Source organism: Triplophysa dalaica, chromosome 12 (assembly GCF_015846415.1).
Source record: "Triplophysa dalaica isolate WHDGS20190420 chromosome 12, ASM1584641v1, whole genome shotgun sequence".
NCBI classification, from domain to species: Eukaryota; Metazoa; Chordata; class Actinopteri; order Cypriniformes; family Nemacheilidae; genus Triplophysa; species Triplophysa dalaica.
This window is the reverse complement of record NC_079553.1, coordinates 13,628,354-13,647,419: the sequence shown is the minus strand read 5'-3', so window position 1 is coordinate 13,647,419 and position 19,066 is coordinate 13,628,354. Positions and strand designations below refer to the sequence as shown.

At 42.4% G+C, this 19,066-nt stretch overlaps 1 protein-coding gene across 1 annotated transcript; it reads right to left on the bottom strand.

The window, feature by feature from the left end:
• Positions 1 to 1,373: 1,373 nt before the first annotated feature.
• On the bottom strand, positions 1,374 to 13,141 carry scgn (secretagogin, EF-hand calcium binding protein). The gene is made up of 11 exons (XM_056763575.1): positions 12,981 to 13,141; positions 12,779 to 12,849; positions 11,182 to 11,274; positions 7,583 to 7,672; positions 6,828 to 6,884; positions 6,326 to 6,403; positions 5,077 to 5,132; positions 2,492 to 2,537; positions 2,323 to 2,382; positions 2,093 to 2,161; positions 1,374 to 1,827 (listed from the first exon to the last, which is right to left on the bottom strand). Exons 1-11 carry the CDS (start codon positions 13,048 to 13,050, stop codon positions 1,693 to 1,695), a joined length of 825 nt encoding a protein of 274 aa, XP_056619553.1. The 5' UTR covers positions 13,051 to 13,141; the 3' UTR covers positions 1,374 to 1,692.
• Between the last annotated feature and the right edge of the window lie 5,925 nt (positions 13,142 to 19,066).

The window sequence follows — 19,066 nt, the reverse complement described above, 5'->3', positions numbered from 1 at the left end:
AAGCAATGCGTTTATTAACCGCAGTGGACACTCATTTATTAACACACATGGGACATTGTGACAAGGCAACAGGATTTCTAATGTCCTTCAATTTATTATCGGTCCAGTTATATGGATGGAGTGGGCTGCATACTTACTCCTATATTTAGATTATCCATGATTAACATTTTGAAAATGTCTTTTTTTTCTTAATATAATGCATGCATTCAACAATAAACACAATAATGTTTAAATACAACAATTTACCTTTTAGCATGGTATTACTGTTTACCTTTAGCTTACAACACAACAAACTGAAAGACATGTAAATGAGTGTTAAATTCATGGCACACAGCATAAACACACTATGAATTAGTAATGCAATTTTTGCTAGTTTATCACTGTTTAATGAATAATCTTGACACCTGTTGTGTTAGATAAGTACACATCCTCCCCCCAATATTCATTACGATAACACACGCAAGCACGCACACACACGCACACCTGTAGGCCTCTGTGATGAAGCCTCATTTATTACATTTCAATAAAATGAGTAACATATCTGGATTATAGACAATTTTCAGATTTTTTTCTTCAAACATCCCTCTTTGATCTTTTATTAAGAGATGAATTGCTCATGAATTTCTCCCGTTTTCATGAACTTCACCCAGGTGCACACTGCAGCTCATTTAAAATGTAAACGTGTTTATGTACTTTCACTGTGCACCAAACACCTGTTTACTCCACGTTTCATTGAATACCATCTCCCAAAGTCATTTTAACCTTTATTGCTCCGTCCGATAGATACTGGAAACATCTCACACAATTTATTTGTTTTGCACCTCAGGTAACTGCATCACCCCCTGGTTCACCTGCTGCCCACTTCAATTAGACTGTAAATCCATCCACCCTGATGGCTGTGGGTTTCTATGGAGACGAGCTCTGACAAAAATTCAAGCTTCTCACACACTGTCTCGAAAATTTCCGTTCTTCTGTACCCCTGCGGGTCACTGGCCATTGTGTCACATAAGTGGGTTTTAAATGTATTATTAGTCAGCTTCTATTCATCAAGTAGTGAATGATTTCTATCAAAGAAAAGTACTGTTTTTGTATTAGGTCGTATGTTCAAATTTTTATGGATTTAATGGCATAACATAAATGTAAACAACTACTACTCTGTGGTAAACAATTTCCAAACAAAACAACTAAACACACAAGCTCAGCATCTGTTTGCCAAAGGCAGGACTGTAACAGAATAGCAGCAATGAATAGAACCAGCGTCACAAGGACACACTGTAAACCTCTGACACACTGACAGCTGCTGAACATTCTTTTTATAAAAACAAGTTGGAATAACAATTTGCTGTTTCCTTCAAATAAATGTGTAAATCATCTGAAGACAAAAGGGTTTATTACAAATGAACCATGAAGTAAACGATTCCAATACAACAGCTCCATTTGAATAACTGTATGTCTGAGGAAAATTCATGACAAGTAACCAAGCAGACGTTTGTTTCTATGCTTTAATTCTTTAAACATAAAACAAGTTTAAATTCCTTTTACGTGCAGATAATTCTAAAGTATTACATCACCTTAAATAACTGTTTTCACAACAACATAATGGAAACAGACACAGTAATCTTGCTTACAGTTTTGAAAATGTAGTCATTTGTAGTAAAAGTCATGGGAGAGGTTTAGTGTGCCCTATGTAGACTATTGTTTCAGCTGCAGCTTTAGCCCCAGACACAAGGCCAGTTCACTCTTCTGGATCTTTCCATCTTGATTAACATCACAGTGACGCAGCAGGACTTCACGAAATTTGTCCAGATCTACTCCACTGATGCTGGGCTAAGATATTGAAAGACAGAAACTGATTTATAGATACAATGCTTTAAAGTGTTTTACGTTTTTCTGAAGAAAAGGTGAGTGGTGCCCAAACCAAACTGTTGAATGGTTGCTAGGACATTGTATTGCCCCAATGTTCGGTTGAAAATAACCCAGTATTTTTTACAATGCACGCTATTATAATACTGTAGAATGCTACGTGTGATAATGAACAGGTAAAAAATATAACTTGTTAAATTACTTTCTAACTCTTGATCTATTTACTCACCTTGACAAGTTCCATCATGTCTTTGACAAAGCCATCTACCTCTGGTCCTTCAAGAGCTCCAGTCTTACTCTAGAACACAAGATTAAAATTCATTTGCATTCTTTTAACTCATCTTTATTCAATGTCTTTGTTGTTACTGATAAATATAAGATTATGTTGGACTCATTAACAATGGCACAACCTCACAAAATGTGTGACTTAATCACTCTATCAACAGAAAGAGCTCTTACAACATCATAGTGGGAAAATATCTTCTCAAAGTCTCTCTTTCTCTCCCCTTGACTGCTGGCCTGAGGGAGGAGAGGAAATAGACTTAGTCTGCTATATATGCACTGGTCTGAAGATGATAATTGCGTTTAGGAGCAACAAACAAGGAAACAAAAAAGATTAAACACTTACGTCCATTTTGAACTGCAACATGAAGTTCTCCTGAAGGGCCAAGATCCTGAAGAGGAGATACATATTAACAAACTGTTCAGAAATTACTGCATTTTAAATGGAAAGACCCCCTGTGGTGAAATGCGCTTTACGACAAACCATGTGCAAATTTATCATTTTAAATCATTGCTGAGTATTTTTTCCATAAAACCCCAATTTACCAAAGACCGTTTAAAAAACGCAGTATGGAATTGCTCTGGTTAATGACGTCTGTGATGAGGAATGCGGGACAAGAGCCGTGGGGCAAGGCCGGTGAAGTGAGTGATAGTTGGAATCAGCTGTGCGCACACCGGTCCCGCATATCTCACGGAGGAAATCGGGAGCATAAATATAAATATAAACAGGCCTGTTTATACACGAGCCTGGCTCCGCGTCGCGAGCCTCCGCTGACCGCGCGCGCAACTCCCCAAACGGACGAGACGTTTTGACGCGTTCGCCGTTGAGATATTCTTTGAAACGACAGGGGGCGCCAAAGCGAAATCGTCCTGTAAATCCACAGGAAGTAGAAGAAAAGTAGAAATTTTACCGAAATGACGTCAGATCATTCAGAATGGCGTCTTGCGAGCAGCTGCTCAACAAGGAAACCTAGGAGATTTTGTGTTGTTGCTACTATAAAAAAAGGGCTAAAAAGGAGATGGCATGTTCACCCACTGCATGCCACAAAACGTGGAGATGTAGAATACGTCGCTCTTGTTAAGCAGATGTATGTGCTGGACGGGGAAATGCATTTCGAACTATTGTTTGTTGATTTAATAAATTTTATATCAAACTTTTTGTTCACTCTTTCATTTCTGTGCATAATGCAGACACATTTCTACCTATTGTTGGTTAGGGACTGCTAAATGTACATTGCCATAGATTAACCCATTGGATGTCTTTATGTTATATAAAATGAGAAGATCAGTTCAAAAGAGCAATGTTTTATAAACTTACGCTAACTCCGCGATGACGTCATATTTGGCGCGCGCACCCAGGCGAACTAGCGCCTGCGTCGAGTATAACCAGCCCTAGAAGAGGACGTGCTACGGGACTCCTGACGAGAGAGGACCGTGCCCGGACATTACGTTTGTATTTATGTTCTTGTGGCGGGCAGTCGACCATGAGGTGGCTGTCGGCATTTAACTTCCATGTTATTGTTTGTCTATTTTGATTAAACTTTGTTTAAATGTTCGCCGGTTCCCGCCTACTTCCTTCCTGTTATTGAACCTTATTACAACGTCATAAACCTGTAACCAATCACATCAACTCATTTGACCCCTGTGGATCACCAGTTTGATGCTTAAATATGAAAAGATTTCGTTTTTGTGTCACTTTAAAGGCTTATATTCGCGAACAAAATAAGTGATTCGTAGAGGGCATAGTAATAATATGCCTTAAAATTCAGGCCTTACTTAATTCCGGGCCCGCTTACCCAGCCTTAGCACCGCACCTGGCTACAACTACAACTGTACCTTAGAAAAGCACAAATTATAATATGCTCGTTCAGCAAACTATGACAGAATTTATGCTCATTGAACAAATGTTTGGTCAAATACCTTCAATTAAAATCTAAATCAAAAACTGTGATTGTGACTAAAGTAAGAAAAATAATATTTATGATTTTAATCTGGCAAAGTATCCCACCTCTTATCGATGTAGGCCACTATATATATTTTTTAAAGATTGCTGTGTCAGCTCTCAGTTTCAGTTTTAACAGCGTCAGGAACTGTCGAGTCTGATTTAGTGGAGGCTTATTTGCATATTCATGTATCTTCGTGTACTTATGAAGTTGAGGTGTGCTTTACATTCAAGCTATTTTAAGGCAGGGAAATGTATTTTCGCAGGAAAATACATTCAAATAAGGTAGGCCGATGTCATTTTGATGGTCAAACACTGCAAAAAATGACATTCTTACTTAGTCTTTTTTTCTTGTTTTCCAGTAAAAATGTCTTCAAATTCTTGAAAGCAGATGCATTTTCTTGGTAAGCAAAGTGACCTAAGAAAATAAGTCTTGTTTTTAGTAAAAAAATATGAAATTTCAGTGAATTTGTGCTTAAAACAAGCAAAAAAATATGCCAATGGGGTAAGAAAAATAATCTTGAATTAAGGTTTACCTTTTTCTTAGTCACTTAATTCAAGATTATTTTTCTTACCCCATTGGCAGATTTCTTTGCTTATTTTAGGGGAAAATTCACTGAAATTTCATATTTTTTGACTAAAAACAATACTTATTTTCTTAGTTCAGTTTGCTCATCAAGAAAATGCTGCTTGATTCAAAAAAATGTAGGCTTTTTACTGGAAAATGAGAAAAATATACTAACTAAGAAAGTCATTTTTTGCAGTGAAGATAAGCTTTCATGGAAAAAAAGTATTGACCACAGGGGGACTTGTGAATTTCTTTCTGAAGATTCTCAGTTAAAACCAAGTACTGCCATGTGTTTGTCGTAATTCAAGATCTTAACACTGTACCACTGTTTTAATTTCTTATAAAAAAACAAAAAAATACCAAACACTCTTAGCAGGTCCACATGCACAAAACAAGTGTTCTCAATACAATTAGACATCACCTTGCCAGGTCATTCAGATCCAATCTGCCATCTTTGTTTTTGTCAAAAATGTTCATCTTCAAAAGAGAAAACAATCAATTAAAATATGTTAAACTTTTGAATGTGTCAAGCCTGAAGTATTTAAAGTCAACAATAAAATACACGCCCTTATGAATCATACTCTGTGTCAAGAAACGTCCCTACAGTATGAATAAGCATGGATACTAATAAGTCATGTTAAAGTGATAGTTCACCCAAAAATAGGATTCTGTCGTCATTTACTCACTCACGTCATTTTAAACCTGTGTGACCTTCTTTCTTCTGCAGAACACAAAGACATTTTGAAGAATGTTTGAAACCAAACAACAGCGGTATCCATTTTGAGTCCATTATAATGGCGACCGCTGCTGTTTTCTTTAAAATTGCGAGACATTCCCAACGCATTGATCATGTACTCGATTTGCGTCACTGTAGTAAAAACTAAAGGCATGAAATGTGTCAAGCTGTATGTTTGAAATGTAATGGACTGCAATCAATATGCATAAATGTCACTCAACAAACGCCCCATGCTGAGAACCCTTGCGGTATCACAAATCATGTGGTATCATTAATAACAGCATTAACTCATCTATTGCACTGCAATAGCTAATGTCTATAATTAATGCACGCTTAAGTCACTTGCACTATTGTATAGTCTAAATTATTATCTGTTCATAACCACCTGTACATTAATGTTCACAGTTTATAGCCTTCTGTACATATTATTGATAGTACATACCGACTGTCATATTTTCATAGAACATTCCTTCTGTAAAGTATTTTCATAGTACATGCCCATTGTATAGTATTTTCCTAATATTGTATTCTGTATTTATTCATACGGTATATCCTGCACTTGCTAATTGCACTTCTGGTTAGACCTAAACTACATTTCGTTACACTGTACTTGTATATGTGTAATGACAATAAAGTTGAATCTAATCTAATCTAAAAATGGCTGTTTTGACAGCAAGCGTAATGAACTATAGTTGTAGAAACAAGTGATCCTATATTCTGACAGTAGGAACCATGAACAATTTGGAACACAACATAAAAAAGTACACATGTACTGTGGTACAACTCCAACGATCATTAACGGGACTGAGCAACAATAGGCATGAAGGAAATGTCAGTTGTACCTGCTGGAGAAGATCATTCTGGTGTACTTCATTTTGAGAGGATTTATTTAAAAATCTAAAATAACTAAGCGTACAAGATAAAAGATAGTTACCATAGTATCTGTGTATTCATCAAGCTTGCTGGAGGGAATATTCTTTTTGTGCTGAAAAAACAGGTCCTTCAAGAAACCCTGGTATAGAAATAAAAGCGTTTTACATTTTGATTTCTATTTAAATGCCTAAATAAGACAAAAAAGGTTTTTAATTTCTAATTATTAAATATAAAACTGGGCTCTGCGATATTCTCAGATGTGTATGAATATACAGGTGTAAATGTGTTTGCCCCTCTAACAAATTGCTGTTAGTGATCTGTGCTAAATGGATGGTTCGTATCTCCCAGGGCTGTGTGTAAGTGTATTGACACAGTAATGAAGGTCATTGGAAGCAGTCAGCCGCCTCTGTGCTTTCCATTGAAACTTTGGAAAGGAGCATGAGCCGGCATAACATTATCAACTTCAAGTGAGCTCAGTTAAACACACTTTCAGATTTTGTATGATTAATGATTGTTTAAGTCGAGACAGTGTTCATCTACCCATGAATCATGTGTGCATTCACCTTTAGCTCCACAGCTGATATGTAACCACTGCTGTCAGCGTCATATTTCCTCCAGATCTATCATGAGAATAAAATTATTAATAAATAACTTGTCATAACAATCTAGACATCTTGTTTATTGACCTAGAGATAATGTATTTCTTTTCAATATTATGTACAAAATTTGTACAATACACAGATCATTTTCATTGTAGTGTGCAGATGTAATGATGATATACTGTATTAACAGTAATATTAAAGGAACAGTTCACCCAAAAATGAAATTTACCCCATAGTTTACTCAACTTCATGCCATCCTACTCTAGGTGTTTATTTCTTCCTTTCCACTGCCGATAACAACTGGAGTAATATAAAATAAAATCCTGGCTGTTGAATTTGACGTTATGATTTGTGGAGCTGGCATGCCGCCATTACAGATTTAGTTTTCCTATTCCCATGTTCAAATTCTAACGTAACCTATCTTGGCTAGATAAGCTCAAAATATCAATAGTTTTTACACTCAAATGTAGTGTTTTGTGATGTAGCGTTATTTTATTTAAAAAAAGGTTATGATATATTCAAAATGTATGACTTCTTTGCTATATTCCCTTGTTATTATTACTACGATTACATTCTCTTTTTCTTGCAACAACATGTTTTACGGTTTATTTTTCTAGGTGAACTTTCCCTTTAAATATTAGTTTATGTATTTTGTGTTACATCGTCACTCTGTTGTTTTACTTTTCAGATTCTTTCGATGTAAAGTGAAATTTTACCTTCATAAAATCCACACTGTTATCTAGCGGCGCCTCTCTGCGGAAAATAAGGAGGAAGTTCTCATCCTCCGGCAGGATCATATTGGCTAGCTAAAAAACACACAAAGACAAACACACACCATGACATGTTGTTATACAGGAATGGGTTCTGTCTCAACTCATAAAAGTAAATTGCTTCCTTAATGTAATGTGGTTTTCCTAATGTTTTTGATGACCCATGTGATGCATATTGATAGGGTTCAAAATGCTTTTATCTGCTTTTATCTCCTTTAAGGATCAAATCATACGAACCAAATTGTACAATGAACACAGAATGATGTCATGCAAACAAATTCTAATGTCAGTAGAGTGGAAATTATGGCTTGGAGAGAAGAGAAGTACGTTTATAAATGCCAGCTACAATGCTAGGGTCATTTGGGTTGCGGTGGTTGAAAGGGCATTGCTATCTTGTTCCTAAACAGTTTAAAGTGATTTTACTTTGTTCTTTTATATGGCTGGAGCATTCTGAGTGGTTGCTTACTAGCATGACAAAAACACCCAATGCCATATTCTGGTTAATAGTTGAGGCACACCCTATGAATTTACTATTTATTCTTTTCCAAGTCCTTCAGTTTACTTGGTATTCCAATGCATGAGGCTCTTTTCTAACATGAGAAATGGCTATCTCATCTTCCTTCTGTCAAGGTTAATGTATAAGTTAAGAATTGCCTGGCATCTTGGCAGAGTGAATCAAGAGCAAAGTCACCACCCAAACATACAGAGAATAATAAGTGCCTGTCTATCCAAGTGTAGTGTCCTTATTTCTTAAATGTGTTTGCTGTTCAGCTCATTTCTCTAATGTACAGCATTGCAGCATGTTTCGACACAGGGGCAACCCAAGCACGCCATAAATCACAGCTGGAGCTAAAAAACATCACTGCTCTATGAACACTGGATTGCTATCCACATGAACAAAAAATGTATTCATGATTCATAAGAATGAGCTATTATGCATTACACATATAGTAAATTAATATGATGAGCGTTGGGTTGATCATATATAATGTGTCCATAATTTGTCCATATTTCATTTAATAAGTCCTTCTTTCTTCTGCACAGTGTTTCATATTTTGATCCCTACTATATTGTATGGAGGGGAAAAAATGAATCTTTGCTTTAACATGTAGGGACGATTATACATGTGCTTACATTAAAGGGATAGTATACCCAAAATGGAAAATTCTGTCATCCTTTACTCACCCTCTTGTCATTTCAAACCTGTATGACATATTATTTTGTTTGACCTGTATGACCAATATTTTTAAGAATGTTGTTGACTGAACAATGGCGGCACCCATTCACTTCTATTGTGTAGACACAAAACCAATACAGAGAAATGGGTACCACGGTCGGTTACAAACATTCGTTTTGCAGTCACACAGGTTTAAAATGACAAAAAGGTGAGTAAATGATGACAGAATTTTTGTGTGAACTATCACTGTTTTCGCACACAAAATATACACAGCCCCTAAGTGATTCGTACAGGGCATAGTTATAAAACGTTCAGGCCTTACTTATTTCGGGCCCCCTTACCCACCCCTTGCACTGCACCTGGCTATAACTACAACTATAACTTTACTTTAGAGAAAGCACAAATTATTATATTATACTTTAGCAAACTATGACATAATTGCTGCGGAATAAACAAATGTTCAGTCAAATACCTTCAATTAAAATCTAAACCAAAAACTGTGATTGTGACTAAAGTTTAAAAAAAAATCAAATAGTTATGATTGTAATCTGGCAAAGTATCCCAGCTCTTAGCGATGAAGGCCTCTTTAAAACATTAGAAAATTAATGATCAACATATCTAGACTAAAAAGCACTTAGATGTGCACCCATAGATATACTGTATATAACTGCAACTCATCTGCAATCTGGCTTTCTCAACTCAACGCCATTCAGTCTGCTATAAGCAAAGCATTTTGATAAAAGGTGAGTGGCTCACAATGTCCATGTTGTTGTTCTAACTCAGTTAACATATGTGTAATCAGCTTTCAGATGCATGAATAGAGTTCTCGTCACAGAATGGGATCAGGTCATGAGGTTACCGCACTGATAATGTGTGCAGAGCCTGGAGGCCTGAAGGCAAAACAGGTTAAAAGCTTGATCAATATTAAGTCAATGCTAATTTCCACTAAAATGTGATTTGGGAATGATATATCAATACTGAAATTAAATCTAAAAAACATGTTACGCAGGAGACCCACCTAATACACCACCGAAGCTATAAAGTGGATTTAGTTATTCAAACCTATGGGGTGTTAAAAAGGGGTGCTTAGTTCTTTAAAAGTTGTAAAATGGCAGAAGCCCACAAAGAGCTTTTGCACAGTGTGTAAAAAAACACACATGCAGGAAATGTAATACTTCTAATCCCTAGCTGAGGTTCACAGTGAACAGACTGCAGACCTTCATACAGTAAAATATGCTTTCAGTCCTGCTGATGTAAAGGGACGATCGAAGGACATGGTCTAAAAGGGCGTTCCCTACTCTCTTAAAGAATCATGGGTGTGATTCACACTGCGGAATTTGCAGATTTTTTATCTTTTTGTACACAATAATAATAATATTTTACCTTGTTGTCCATTTATTTAAAATATGTGGCATGTTTGTGTGCTGCTGCGCGTCCCTCTATGTGTCATTCAATTGGTCAGTGGCGCAGTCTTATAGCCTCAAAAGAGCAACGCGCCAACAATGCGCCTGAACACACGCCGTTTTCAGTGTTCAAATGTTCGCAAATGCATTTGCCATTTAAACAACGTGGCGCACACGAAATGTGTTCACACAATGGAAGTCGATGGGGTCAAATGTTGTTTGGTTATCAACATTCTTCAAAATATCTTATTCTGTGTTCTGTAGTAGAAAACATGTCACAAAGGTTTGAAATGACATGAGGGTGAGTAAATGTTGACAGATTGATTCTTTTTGAATAAAATCTGCCTTATTATTCTAGCGTTAAATTTTCCCCATTGGGTCTCCATGTTGTGACTCAGACTAAGTTGTGGACTTGGAGAAACAAGAAGTAGGAGCAGAACATATGATCTCAGCCTTTAGTTTTTAGAATGCATGCATGCAAAACCATAATTTTCTGCTCTTGCTAGTAATCAGCGGCGTTATTGAGAGGACATCATCAATCTCAAGAACATTTTCTTCAGATCAATATGCTTACATCCTCTGCAAAAAAGGTTTTTGAGGTTAGGGAAGTCAAAGAACCCTTTTAACATGAGAAGTCAAATAACACTTCCTTTAACATCTTAAAAGTGGTTGATGTATCTGATGCAGCAGTGCAGTCAGACGGAAACCACACAGACACTTCTATTTCACACAGAATTAGTAAACGTCAAGAGAATAGCTTGCAGTAATAGTAAGGTCGGAGTATTGAAAAAGCACCACAAAATGAATATAGCATTGCCAAAATTTGGGGGCATGTCTTATACAACACCATTTCATTTTTTTAAGTTTACCTGATTAAAGTTGTAGCTTGTATTATAAATGCCAAAGGATTGCATTGTGAAGAATTTTATTCTACAATGATCCTTCTGAAAGTATACAACATGTACCTCCTGGATCTGCAAGCGTCCATCAGCTGTCAGGTCATATGCAGACATAAAGCTCTTCTTTATCTCTTGCACCCTCTCCTCTGTTATTTTATCCTGAGGAGAGAAAACAAACCTGTAACCATGACCACCTTTCCATCATTTACCTCTCATTAAACAACCCATCATCACTCAGCAAAGCCATTGGACCGGGAACACCTGTGCATCATAGAGCATCTGGCACCATCTTTATTCATACTGTATAAACCTGCTCAATGCTCATCCACATTAAACATGCAATAACAATTCTGAGCAACCTATTTGGATTATAAACACCACTGTTTAGGTCTGAACTGCAGATTTGGTTTTATGATCAGTAATGCAAAGAACACGACTAACCACAGTTTCCTGAAAATCAAGTGTCAACTAAGCAGTTGCATGGGTTTCTGAGTCCTAGTTTCTGAGTTTTTGATCAAAACATAAGAGACACTTGTAACAAATATTTATCATAGCAAGCTGTTTCTGCAACAACAACAAAAACGGTGCAGTTTCTGTTTCAACCAAACTGTGGTAACTTTGTAGTTAATGACAAAACATAAAGAAGATCATACATTCTGTGTGAACATTCACATTCAGTGATACAAAAACTATAATTGTGTACTCTATAGGCCGACTTACAAATGCACTTTACATTTCAACACATCACAGTTATTTAAAAGCAATAAGCAAAGCATTTTTTAGCATAACAGTATGCTACTTTGTGGGAAGGGGTGATTTAATGTGTGAAAAAAAATGTGCAAATAATGGACTGGCAATAATGGAAATTTTTATACTTTGCTAGACAAGCAAACTGACCATTGTTGTACTGTGAACAGCAAACACACCTTTTCACATACTGTACATTCAAACTAAATCAGAACAGAAGGTATTGACTGTCGCTTTTAAACAAATAGCAATGAAGATTAAAAAATCTATAACAAAAGGCCTTTTGTTTCAATACGCGTAAATGTCACTAAACTACAGTGTTCTCCCTTAAATGAAGGTTCAAGGCTAAGCAAAGATCGATAATGTTTGATCAGCACTGCAGATTTAATTGAAATCAAGCATGTGTTACTTAGAAGCTCATATATTAGGACGTTTTTAAATGAATCCACTCCAATTCAAACAGTCTTGTTTTACCCTGAGATTTACCAGAGCTCTGTAACTGTACTCATCTAAACCAGTTACCCACGGTGGTTAAAACAAACAGATGTTAAACAATCTTCATGTTTATTACGTGAAACTGGTTCTCAGGTGTAGAGAGTGGTCAGAGCCCAGTGTGTAAACAGTCTAAAAGCACCGACCACTTCCTCTGACTTTACAGTACAACAAATACATGTATGACGGACCCTGGTTTTATCAGTCATAATACCTGCATTTGCTTAAGTCATGACAAAGTGATATAAGACTTTATTATAATTAAATGTTGTGATAATTAAAATCATTAAATGTTACTAAGTTACAAAGTATTAGTTTAAGCTTCGTAATGACTCATTGATGACATCTGTATGTCTCACAATTATTATGAATGTATGACAAACATATGGATTTAACTGATAAAGTTTAAGTTTTTATTTTATACCTCTGGCCCAAATTTTTTCAGCATGTGCCGGAAGAAGTCATCCAGCTCTGTCCCTTCAATGTAGCCATTATCTGTCGAAAAGTGTTTCTTAAGTTCATAAACGGGTATATACTGAATGCATTGTTAAACCAATATTGAAATCTATACATATGTAGCAAAACTGTAAATAACTGTAAGAAGAATGGAAATATTTTGTTCTCACCGTCAGCATCAAAGTGTTGCCAGATCTGTAGAAAACCAGCTGCATCTAGATTATCAAAAGCGCAGTTCATTTTGGAAAATAAAAGAAGGTACAGTGATACAGAGAGAGGACAACTGCTACAACTGCTGCACCTGCTCAGAGAGAGAGACAGAGAGAGACTGCAGATGTGTCCTCTTTCCTCTGACTCAATATTGGAGAAACTCCTCCTCTTTCACGTCTCTAATGTCAGTGATATGCTCAAACAATGTAAATGTTGTGATGCAAACCGATATATTCAAATAACGTTTATATGGTGTGCTTTTTTAATCTATAACTTTACATTCATTCATAAAAAGAAAGAAAGAAAGAAACACACAAACAATCACATAACTATATTAAAGTACTATAACCTTTGTTTCAGGACACATTAGACCCAACTGCAGCAGTTAAAAGTTTAGTAAGGGGTTAAAAGTACATAATAGATATCCAGTAAACATAAGGTTATATAGGCTATTTATATATGACCGCTTTGCAACCCCAGGACTGGCCTTAGCGCCATCTGCTGGCATGATAATGTTGTTTCACTGATGTTCTCGCAACTATTACCTTGATTTAAATTCATATTTTGGTACTTATTCCTGTCTTACATTGTAGTGGAGAGAATAGACATTGGTAAGTTGTTTGTTAGTCTACTATTCGTAATGCAATCGTTATGTCATAAAAACATTAGTTTTTGATTTTGTTTTGCTCTTTTGAAAGAATATAGCGCCGACTGGTGGTAAAAACGGCAGTGTACATGTTAAACTATAGTTCCCTTTCTGTCGGTCTCTCGACGTTGTGTCGAGAACGACAGATGGGGTTCGCCCTTGAGAACCAATCAACTCTGACTACTATAGAAAAGGCCAATGAAATTTGGCGAATGCAATTTGCATGCCGGGCTCCGCCCCCGGAAATCCGGTATAAAAGGAGGCCGGCGTGCAGCATTCACTTACCTTTTGTTCTTCAGAGCCATCGCTCATGAGTACAACTCAGGATTCAATCCTCTACAACTACACGCTGGTGCTACGACGTGTTACAGCGGATCGTCCCTTCCTGCAGCGACCTTCCCCTGGGCGTCTCGGCGGTTCCGGAGGTGTTAGAGATTTTTTCTAAAAGTCCTTTTCAGGACTGACTGAGCATTCTCCAGCGCGGCATGTCCCGCTGTTCTCTTGGGTGCGGCACCCTCATCGAGGAGGGGGATGGACACGATCGCTGCATTAGGTGTCTGGGCGTCCAGCACACTGAAGCAGCGTTCGTTGACACATCTGCCTGCACTGCGGGCAGATTGTCATTCAGAAGTTGCGGTCACGGGTGGCTGTCTTCCTACGGGAACCAGCCACCATTTCGTCTGCTACCCGGGCTGTGACATCTGTGGCTACGGCCCCGATGACCACCCACGTTAGCAGCGTTAGTGATACGGGGAACTCTGCGAACGTAAACCCGCCAGCCAAGTGCTCACGGGCCGATCGCACCCCGATTCGCTCTTCTGAACGTTCCCCAACCGGCGGTGGCATACCGTCCGGATCCTCACGCACACACTCGGAAACGATGTGTGACGTAGATGAGATGTCGCTCGCAGCATCGGAGGGAGACTGGCATCCGACTCTGCCGAATCCAAACTCCACCCCCAGCGGTCGAGTTCAGGAGGAAGCAGAAGTGATGTCATCCGTGCTAACCCGGGGATACGTGGTTCCCGAGGTCGGTGCGCGGTGCAAACCGCGCCCACCCCGGGTGCCATGTTTTTCCCGGAGGTGCATGAGGAGCTGTGTAAAACTTGGAACGCTCCACTCACGGACCGTTCCAGTGAAACCAGCTCCGGCTCCCTTACTTCCCTCGATGGTGAGGCAGCCAAGGACTGCGTCGAGATCCCCCGGGTGGAACGTCCGCCTGCGGTGCACCTGTGCCGCGGACGGCTACCACCTGGGGGGGGATCGACCACTCCTACCGTCCAAAGCACGTAAGACTTCGGCATCACTGGTGTCGAAAGCTTGCGAGGTTGCGGGCCAGGCTGCCTCCTCTCTCTATGCCTTGGCCATCCTGCAGGTCCGCCAGGCCAGGGCGTTGAGAGGGCTCCACGAGGGTAAGGCCGACCCGGGTATAATGCAGGATCTCCGTGCCACCGCTGACAGCGCTCTACGGGCGACTAAGGCGGCGGCACGGGCCCTGGGTCGGACGATGTCCACGGTAGTGGTCCAGGAGAGACACCCCCGGCTATACCTTGTGCAGAAGAGTGACAGCAAGGAAGTCCGCTTTCTTGATGCACTCATCTCGCAGGGTGGGTTGTTGGTAACACCGTCGAGGACTGCGCTCAGCAGTTTTTTGACGGCGAAGCAGACAGTGGCAATTAACCACATTTTTTTCACGCCGCGACTCGGCCGCCTACAGGCCTCCGAGATCTCACGTGACGTCTGCTTCCCTGCAACCCAGGACCCTTTCGACATCGGCTCCGGTTCCTGTGCCCCCACAGGCGGCACCCCGGAAGCAGAGGTCGAGGGGGAAACCTCCACCCCGTCAGCAACCTCCTCGCGAGAAGGGACACTGACGGGAAGACCCCAGGGAGAACAACATCGGGCCCGAACCTTCACAGCCACGGCTCTGATCGGTCGGTACGGGACGACTCCTGCCTCGTCACCAAAGCCGGGCCCTTGTTAGGGCTTGGCGCCCACTTACTCACTGAGTTTTCTGTTCTCCCCGGGTTTACTTGCAGCCGATCGCACACTCCACTGGACTGTGCTCGGCGAACCGACCTCACACCCTGGCGAGGCGTGAGGTCGTACACATACGACAGCCGTCACCACTCTCAAACCGACAGTGCGTGCCGTTGTCCCGCCAGGCAGGTAAGCAGGCGGAGCAAAAACCTTCCCTCCGGGGACTCCCCGCGACATGGTTAGCTCTGCCAGCCGACGAACCACCCCCCGTGGGAATGATGAAGCAGACCGTCCCCTTGGTCACCCTGTCACAGTCCCTGGGAGCTCGAGAGCTGCCCACACTGTCTCGCTGGCTAATGAGGGCGGTCCGTCTTGGTTACTCGATCCAGTTCGCCAGAGACTCACCCAAGTTTCATGGCATCATCTCTCCCTCTGTCAGAGGCAGGGACGCCTCCGTACTTCGGGTAGAGGTCACCACCCTTCTGGCAAAACAGGCATCGAGTTCGTCCCTCAAAACCAAGATGTTCAGTGGGTCACCACCCGCACTTCATCGTTCCCAAGAAAGACGGCGGGTTGCCCCCAAAGGCTGCGTACCCTGAACAGAGCACCTTCACAAGCTGCCATTCAGGGTGCTCTCACAGAGGCGCGTCCTGACATCTATGAGGTGTCAGGATTGGTTCGTGGCAATCGACCTGAAGGACGCTTACTTTCATGTCTCGATCCTCCTCGACACCGGCCGTTCCCACGGTTCGCGTGCGAGAGGCGGGCATATCAGTACAGAGTCCTCCCTTTCGGTCTGTCCCTGACCGCCCTTTCTCCCTGAGAGGAGGAAGGCGAGCGGGTACTAAACTATCTCAGCGACTGGCCTATCTTGGCACACTCGCGAGATCTGTTATGTACACAAAGGGACCTGGTGCTCCGGCACCTAGGTCGATTGGGACTCCAGGTCAACCAAGAGAGGGGCAAGCTCTCCCCAGTGCAGAGCATCCTCTTTCTCGGTATGGAACTCAACTCTGTCACCATGTCGGCACACCTGTCCGCAGTTGTGCCCAACCAGTGTTGAACTGTCTGAAATGAACATTTTAGGCAGACAGCGGTCCCCCTGAAACAATTCAGAGGCTCCTGGGACACATGGCGTCCTCGCGGGCTAATACCCCTCGAGTTGATGCACATGACACCGCTCCAACACTGGTTTCAGAGTCGAGTTCCGAGGAGAGCGTGGCACACCGGCAGCAGGCGCATGGTGATGCCGCCCTGCTGCCGACGCACCATAACCCCTAGTCTTTATGACTTTCTCGACGGACTCAGGTCCCTCTGAGCAGGTTATGAGGCAGGTCGTGGTGACGACTGAAGTCTCCCTGCAGGGGTGCGGTGTAGTGTGCAACGGGCACGCAGGTGGGGTGTTGGACGAACCCCCGCCTGCGCTGGCATATCAATTGCCAAGAGTTGTGGGCTATGCTACTTGCACTGAGCAGGCTACGGCCTCTCGTGCGAGACATACACGTGCTGTTCCGAGGACAGCACTATAGCTGTAGCGAATACAGATCGTCAGGGTGGCGTTCGCACACAGCAGCTAAACACAACTTGCTCGACGCCTCCTCCGGTGGAGTCAACAGGTGACTCGTTCCCTGCAGGCCACACACCCCGGGCAAACTGAACTAGACAGCCGACGTGCTTTCTCGCCAGTTTATGCCTCGTGGAGAGTGGCGACTCCACCCCCGTGCAGTCCAGCTCATTTGGAGGCTGTTCGGGTAGGCCCAGGTAAAACCTGTTCACCTCCCGTAACACCACCATTTGCCCGCTTGATAGTCCCTGCCCTCGGCACGGATATCCTTGCGCACAGCTGGCCGCGGGATGGGCGGAAGCACACCTTCCCCCCCGGAGCCTTCTTGTACAGACTCTGTGCAAGGTCAGGGAGCAGGAGCACCAAGTGTTATTGGTTACACCACACCGGTCTAACCGCACTTGGCCTCAGAGCCGATGCTCTGGACAGCGACTCCCCCTGAACCATTCCCCTGACAGAGGACCTGCTCTCTCAGGGGAAGGACACGTTCTGGCATCCCAGATCAGACCTCTGGAACACCCATGTCTGGTCTCTAGACGGGACGAGAAGATCCTAAGATGGCTACTCCCCCTATACGGCTGAGACCATCACCCAGGCTAGGGCCCCATCTACTAGGCGGTTACACGCCTCTAGACGGTGCCTCTTCTCGTCCTGGTGTCTTTCTCAACGAGAAAGACCCACTGAGGTGCTTGATCAGGATTGTGTTCCCCTCCTCACGAGACTGGAGACTAACATCTCCCTTCCACACTGAAAGTGTATGTAGTCGCTATTGCCACTCATCACGACTCAGTCGGTGGAAAGTTTCTAGGGCAACACGACCTGGTCACCAGGTTCCTAAGCAGCGAGAGGGCGGAATCCGCCTCATCTCCGCTCCATACCCTCTTGGGACCCTAAGTGGTCCTGGGGAGCCTCAGGGCCCCCCAAAGAGCCCCTCGGAGGTTCCGATCTTCCTCATAGAGTAAGACGGCCCTCCTGACGGCGCTCACTTCCTTCAAGAGGGTAGGGGACCACAGAGCATCCTCCGTGTCCCTGGATTGCCTTAAACTCGGCCCTGGAAACTCTCACGTTATCTTGAGACCCAGGCCCGGGTGCGTGCCCAAGAAGTTCCCACTACTCCCTCCGGGGCCAAGTGGTGAACTTGCAGGCGCTCCCCATAGGGGAGGAAGACCCAACCCGATTAGTGTTGTGTCCAGTACGTACTGGACCGCACGCAGAGCTCTGAAGCTCTGACCAGCTCCGTGTCTGTTGGAGGACAGCAGAAGGGGAAGGCTGTCTCCAAACAGAGGCTGGCGCACTGGGTCGTGGACGCCGTTACGACGGCATTCCGATCTCAGAATCTCCCATGCCCATTGGCAGTGAGGGCTCACTCCACACGGAGTTTAGCCACCTCCTGGACACTGGCAGAAGCGCCTCTCTAGCAGACATCTGTAGAGCTGCGGGTTGGGCTATGCCCAAACACCTTCGCAAGGGTTAACAACCTTCGCGTAAACCCGGTGTCAGCCCACGTCCTGCGTGGCGACATGTAGGACTGGCATCCGGGGGGGCGTATGCCTGCGAAAGCACCTTTCCACCCTCTAACAGGTTGGGTCAGTGTGCTATTTACCTTTTCTTCTTACCCGAACACATCGCTAAGAAACTGGTACCTCACCAGCCTCCCTTCTTACCCAGACACTGGTTAAGAATAGGCATTCCATCCATCACCAAACAAGCACCCCCTGGGGGCTGGCTGGGCAGAGCAGCCTTCCCCCTTAGGCCGGGATACCATGTGAGCTATCACAGATAGCTCTAACCGGACCTAGTGCTACCGGACGTCTGTAACACCCCCTCCGTGGGCTGTTCCGTCTGATGTATCCTCA

Bases quoted from the DNA above. Each gene is read 5' to 3' on its own strand.
- scgn (XM_056763575.1), bottom strand. From the start codon at position 13,050: ATGAACTGCGCTTTTGATAATCTAGATGCAGCTGGTTTTCTACAGATC. The intron at 2,538-5,076 runs GTGATGTCTAAT...TCTCCTCTTCAG, and splicing joins GATCTGAATGACCTGGCAAG to GATCTTGGCCCTTCAGGAGA. The intron at 2,383-2,491 runs GTAAGTGTTTAA...CTCCTCCCTCAG, and splicing joins TGTTGCAGTTCAAAATGGAC to GCCAGCAGTCAAGGGGAGAG.